This window comes from Rana temporaria, chromosome 3 (genome assembly GCF_905171775.1).
Source record: "Rana temporaria chromosome 3, aRanTem1.1, whole genome shotgun sequence".
NCBI lineage: Eukaryota > Metazoa > Chordata > Amphibia > Anura > Ranidae > Rana > Rana temporaria.
In genome coordinates, this window is record NC_053491.1 from 473,005,593 (window position 1) to 473,012,430 (window position 6,838).

At 38.4% G+C, this 6,838-nt stretch overlaps 1 protein-coding gene across 1 annotated transcript; it reads left to right on the forward strand.

Annotated features, from left to right (window-relative positions):
• Positions 1-5,336: 5,336 nt before the first annotated feature.
• LOC120930669 (olfactory receptor 476-like) lies at positions 5,337-6,373 on the forward strand. The gene has a single exon (XM_040341844.1). The coding sequence runs from the start codon at positions 5,423-5,425 to the stop codon at positions 6,371-6,373; it is 951 nt and encodes a 316-aa protein (XP_040197778.1). The 5' UTR covers positions 5,337-5,422.
• Positions 6,374-6,838: the final 465 nt, after the last annotated feature.

Consider the following 6,838-nt stretch of genomic DNA (forward strand, 5'->3'; position numbering starts at 1 on the left):
TTTACTGATTTGCATAATTTTCACAGTCAATCATGTTCACACTAATTGGTGCATAGTGATCACATCACTTATATAATTTTGGATTATTATCAGAATTTCAATCATATATTGTTTGCACTGTACCTCACTTTTTACCAATATTTAAATTCATATTCTATTTAATTCCATTTATGCATAGTTTTTATTGCGCTGCACTTTCTTTCTTATATAATTTTCTAAAGGAAATACTGCCTTTGTAGTAAAAATAATTAATCACAAGAAGACATCAATAAGCACCCAGTGCTCTAATGTAATCATTTCTAGTTATTTATAGGTAATAAAGATATAATTTCCCTGTGGTAAAAGTAACGAATCCCAAGAAAATATATTACGCTCTACAGACTCACTGTTTCAAATAAATTAATAAATTAATTCTAGTTATATATAAATGCAGAAATACTACTGTAACATTCAGTGGACAAACATCTTTTGCTGCACTGCTGTTTATCCTGAATATTACATGCAGTAAGTAAATATCAGTACTTCCATCCCTCTAGGTATGTTAAAAAAAAATCTTACACAATTGTATACAATGAAAAAGTCAAATGTTACGTAAATATTATGTTACAGATATTTCAGGTGACTTTTAATATTATTTTTATTTACTACTAATAGGATTCAGAAAATTGGGTAATTGATCTTAACTGCCGTGATGGAATTTAATTTTGCTTCTGTTGAAAAAAGATCAGAATACAGTAACTAATATCATTTATTCACAATGTAAATTTCTTATTTTACTTGTCTCTAGACATGTGCATTCGTTTTCATCCGAATGCATTTTCATCCAAATTTCAGGTATTTTCGTTATCATTTTAACAATCGAAAACGAACGTGCAGAATCCGAAATCCGAAAGATCCGACATAAAAAAAATGCTTTATTTTCATTTTCGTTGCTATATCAGTTCGATATAGATAGGAGATTCAACATGATGGTGACAATAGCAATCTCTGTCTATCGAATCTGTGGTCGAATGTGCCTAACCTAACTCTATTAGTCCAAGATTATTCTATATAGAGATGAAAGATTTGACATTATAGAGACAGTGTTGGGGTAGACCATTCGACATGAATGACGAAGATTCGAACGAGCAGAGAAAAACACACACGTTAAATTTGTCATTGAAGGCTTATGGTGTCTGTCGAAAGTTCTAAGAAGATTCGACAAGCAGCTAAACTGTACGACGCTGCAATCATACATTTCCGATCAAATGCTCGGCCCATAGACTATAGAAGAATTCGAATGTTGGTTGACTAGTAATAATAATTTATAAATATAATTATTACTAGTGTCATACAAAATTAGAATTCTTCTATAGCTTGTAGGCGGAACATTCGACTGGAAATGTACGATTCCGGCGTCGTACAGTTTAGCTGCTTCGTCAAATCTTCTTAGAACATTCGACAGACACCATAAACCTTCAATGTCAGATTCGACCTTAATTAATTCGGATTTTCGGACAGATGCATTTTTTAACTAAACAAAATAAATAAAAACAAATTTCGGGAGTAACTAAATAAATGTATTTTTTGGACAAAAACTACATTTTGAAACAAAATATTTCAGTGTGCACATGTCTACTTGTCTCCAGAAAACTGAAATCGTATTGGGCTTTTGCACTTTCATTTAGTTTGCCAAAACCTGCTGTAATATAAACAGAAATAATTAATTATTTGTTTCTACATTTTTGTTATTTGTTTTTCACTACTATTGATTTCCTTTAACCATTGTTTATCCACTTTGTGACTACATACACTCCAGTGATAGCTGGTGGTATTTCTCAGGGTGGGAAGATACTAGGTATTATTTTATAGTCTAATCATTTTTATTGAAAGTTTTACATGTTGAACAGTCAAGCAATATCGGTTACATGCTTCAAAAGTTGCTTAAATTACAACAACGTCAATAAACTATTTGAGGCTGGGTTCATACTATCTTCACATGTGGTTCACAGCAGGGGTCTGATGCATCCCGTTTACCATTTCAGGTCCAATTTCAGCCCACATTTTTGGCAAATTGGTGCAAATTTGCACCGGAGCCGCAGAAGAGATCTGTGAACTGACTCTAAAGGGAGCCGGTCAAAATCTCCTGCTATTGCAAAATGGATGCAAGGAACCCACATCCAATTTGCATTAGTGTGAATCCAGCCTGAAGGTTCAAGATTGACAGCATTATCCACTATAGTGCATTTTCCATTATACACAAGAGGTGATTAGGGTGTGCCAAGGCACACCTGGCACACCCGGTGCGCACGCCTATGGATTAGGGTAATCACACAGAAGCAAAAGCACTGATAAACTTGTGTCAAGGAGGGGTCAGTGGTCAACAAAAACTTAAGGGAAAATGAGAACAATAGGGGACAGAAACATTAAATCATAACTATGGAACAAAAGAAGAAAAATACCGCGCTAAGTAAAAGTCAATAAATTGCTAATAAAGCTGCAACAACGGAGTGTTAATACGAACACAACAGCATAGAACAAAGGAAAAAAGTTGTTGCGCTAAAAATAAAAAATCTAAACAGTAAAATTGAGGAAAAATGAATTATGGAGCCAATAACCCAAGTCAATGCGGGACTAGAAAGAGGATAAGCTCAGTCCTAATGCATCCACAAAAATAGAGTTCATATAAGAATGTTGAGGAACAAATAAAAAACACCTTGAACCAGTAAGAATTGGAGGCTTACCGAATGGCAAGCAATGTGAGCTTGCGGCTGCAAACCCCAGCCAGGGCCTTTAAAATGATCCTCGCAGGGAAAAGGAAAAGGATTCTTGAAGTCTCCACCGAAAACCAAATTATTGGACCGTATTATAGGAAGAAAACATTCAATGGTGAAGTATGTTTGGTCAGCACACATAAAGAGTAAAAAGTGACTTTAAGTACCACCATCACCAGCACCCTATAAGTAGGAGGCTTACCAGAGCATGTATGAACATCAGCAAGTGGCTAAAACCCTAGCCTGGGCCTTTAATTGCTGGGCTGTATGGTAGTCCTCCTCTGCTGCCTCTTCCAGCAACATCTCCTCACTACTTCCTCCCGACTCACCTCTCACCCAGAACTTCCTGTCTGTGAGGTGAGTCGGGAGGAAGTAGTGAGGAGACGTTGCTGGAAGAGGCAGCAGAGGAGGACTACCATACAGCCCAGCAATTAAAGGCCCAGGCTAGGGTTTTAGCCACTTGCTGATGTTCATACATGCTCTGGTAAGCCTCCTACTTATAGGGTGCTGGTGATGGTGGTACTTAAAGTCACTTTTTACTCTTTATGTGTGCTGACCAAACATACTTCACCATTGAATGTTTTCTTCCTATAATACGGTCCAATAATTTGGTTTTCGGTGGAGACTTCAAGAATCCTTTTCCTTTTCCCTGCGAGGATCATTTTAAAGGCCCTGGCTGGGGTTTGCAGCCGCAAGCTCACATTACTTGCCATTCGGTAAGCCTCCAATTCTTACTGGTTCAAGGTGTTTTTTATTTGTTCCTCAACATTCTTATTAAATCATAACTCATTCAGAAACCAGAAATATACAACATTTGCCTGATACAATGCAATAGAAGGATAAATATCTTTAAAGTGACTTATCTTTCAAATACATTTGAATCCATAGTAACCATTTTGAGATTAAGGAGGTTAGGGATATAGTATTACATGCGATCACTCTCTCATATAAAAAAATATAGATTTACCCTATGGATGACTTCCGAGGTGACAGGGGCTAGGTCAGTTTTCCACTTTTTAGTGATCATTAATCAAGAGGCTATCAGAATGTGTGAAACAATAGTACAGTACTGTACTGGGAATTTAGTTAAATGAAGGTTGAGTAAGACCAGACCAGGAGTGGGTTTTGTTAGGATACCTGTAATTTGTGAAATCATTACAAATATAGGGGCGGATTCAGAAAGCACTTATGCCGACGTATCTCCTGATACGCCGCGTAAGTGCACAGATGCGCCGTCGTATCTATGCGCCGGATTCTTAAAGCTAGATACGCCTGAATTGTGGCTTCATCCGACCGACGTAAGTTTCCTACGCCGTCGGAGCCTGGGCGCATATTTACGCCGGCCGCAAGGGGTGCTTTCATTGATTTACGCGTCAAATATGCAAATGACCGAGATACGCCGATTCAAGAACGTACTTGCGCCCGTCACTGTAATCTATGCCGTTTACGTAAGGCTAACGTCCGGCGTGAAGTTTAGCCTCATAAAGCAGGGGTAAGTCATGTTAGGGTATGGACCAGGGAACAGCCGTTGTATTTTACGTCGTTTACGTAAGTCGTACGTGAATGGGGCTGGGCGTAGGTTACGTTCATGTCGTAGGCATTGAGTCGTCGTATCTTAGGGAGTATATGCAACGTTATTCTGAGCATGCGCGCGCATGCTCCGTTCGTTCTGCCCTTCATTTACATAGGGTCATGGTTAATTTAAATGTATCACGCCCACTACCTTCCTACTTTGAATTAGGCGTGCTTTGTGAATACTGCTCTTGCCTCTAAGAGTTACGTCGGCACAAAGATGCGCCGATCTACGTGAATCCAGGCCATAGTGTTCCAAAAGCTACGGAGGTTGGGACACCTCTGCAGGATGTGAAGCAAATTGCTTACATCTCCGCTATGACACCAGCAGAGGGGTGAGTGGTCAGGATAAATTTTTGCTAGTTTGTATGGCATAAGGTAACCTCTATGCAGAATCTCAAGGAGGTTGTCTCAATGATCTGTGCAATGGTTAGTGGTAAAGCTGTGAGTAATGGCTGCTGATCAAGTTTCCAAAGGGAACAAATTCCCCAGTTTCTTTTCCCAGCGAAGAAAGGATGGTGGATTCTGGGTCCTTTTAGGGTATTAAAGGGCATTGTAGAACCATGAAATTTAACTACCTGTTTTGTAGTCAAATAGCTCCAAACTGAGGAGCCAATTGTTACATATTCTGTAGGAAATATGAAATGGAAATAGCGAATGTGCTTATATGCAAACGTACACTATACACACTATAGTATCACAAGTTAGTCCATTAAGTTTATTTTAGGGGGGGGGATGAGGTATCTATTTACAGGCCGTGAGGGATAAAGGGATCTAGACTGTATATGTTGTTTGAGGATGCATACTTAAAAGGGATTGCCAGGCCTCCAGTGAAGCCTGTATAGAGGGGATCTCAGGTTCCCCGGGTATTATTTTAATGAACACTGCAAAATATACAAATATTACAAATACATATGACAAATATTTCACTTTTGAAATTACTGTAATATGTTAGACTTTTATAATTGAGATTAACTACAACTCTTTACTTTCTCTCTTCCTTTCAAACTGAAATCATCATCATCATGATCATCATCATCAAATACATCAACTTGACAAAGCTGGTTTGTATAATTGTTATCTTCTAACTTCAATCTATGGATTGGAGGAATGTGACCAGAATTACCAAAATCCACCTATTAGGATTTCAGGTTCCTCAAAGTATTACATTTTTTGTGTTTTTTATTTTCCTTTTGATGTATTGTGTGACAATATGTGGAAACCTCCTGATCATCACACTGGTGTCCTACAGCAAATCCCTCCACTCTCCCATGTACTTCTTCCTCTCCCATCTGTCTGTATTAGATATCTTACTGACAACCAATATTCTTCCCAACATGATGAGCACTGTCTTGGTAAAACAAACTACCATGTCATTTTCTGATTGCCTTGCTCAGTTTTTGTTCTGTGTTCTGGTAGAATGTTCTGAATGTCTTCTTCTGACAGTGATGAGTTGGGACAGATATTTGGCCATCTGTAAACCATTGCATTATACTTTAAAAATGAATTACCAGGTTTGCTGGATACTGGTCATCCTATGCTGGATTTTAGGTATTTTTTTAATATTGACTTACACTTTAAATATATCAAATTTACAATTCTGTGGTCCCAATATCATTGATCACTTTTTCTGTGACTTTGATCCAATCATGCAACTCTCCTGCTCTGACACCACTATTGTTCGATTGGAAGTGACAGTTTTGGGTTTTATTTTTGTTGTTTTCCCATTCTTCACCATCTTTGTGTCATATTCTTATATTATTGCCACCATTTTGAAAATCTCATCTATTACTGGCAGACAGAAAGTTTTCTCAACATGTAGCTCTCACCTGACTGTTGTATCTATCTATTATGGTACCCTGGTTTGTGTTTATTTGGCACCTAATAGGGGACAGACACAGACTCTAAATAAGCTTTTATCATTACTGTACACTGTTGTCACTCCAATGATGAATCCAATTATATACAGCCTGAGGAACAAAGAACTTAAAAAGGCTGTTAGAAAAATCATCACTGACCTTTTGATCATTCATTTTAATAAAGATTAAAATATGTATAAATTACATTTATCTACAAGAAGGTGATGCCTTCATTCATTCCTGGGGCCTCCCGTCTCTTTCAGATGATGAGCTGCTCTCTTCGGTGTTTCCTCCTCAACAACTCCCTTGCACACCTAGCCGGCCGAGGGTTATGCATTTTGGAAGGCTCCCGCCTAAAGAGGGAGACCAACAGTCTAAGGCCCCATACACATGGTCGGACAAAACCGATGAGAATGGACCGAGGTTCAGTTTCATCGGTCCAAACCGACCATGTGTATAGCCCATCGTTCTGTTTTCCTTCAGTCCAAAATTTTAAAACATGCTTCAAAACAGAACCGATGGACCGCTGCCCGTTCAGTCCAAACGATGGTTAGTACAGAAATGCATCGGTTCAAAACCAGCGCATGCTCAGAATCAAGTCGACGCATGCTTGGAAGCATTGAACTTCGTTTTATTCAGCACGTCGTGTGTTTG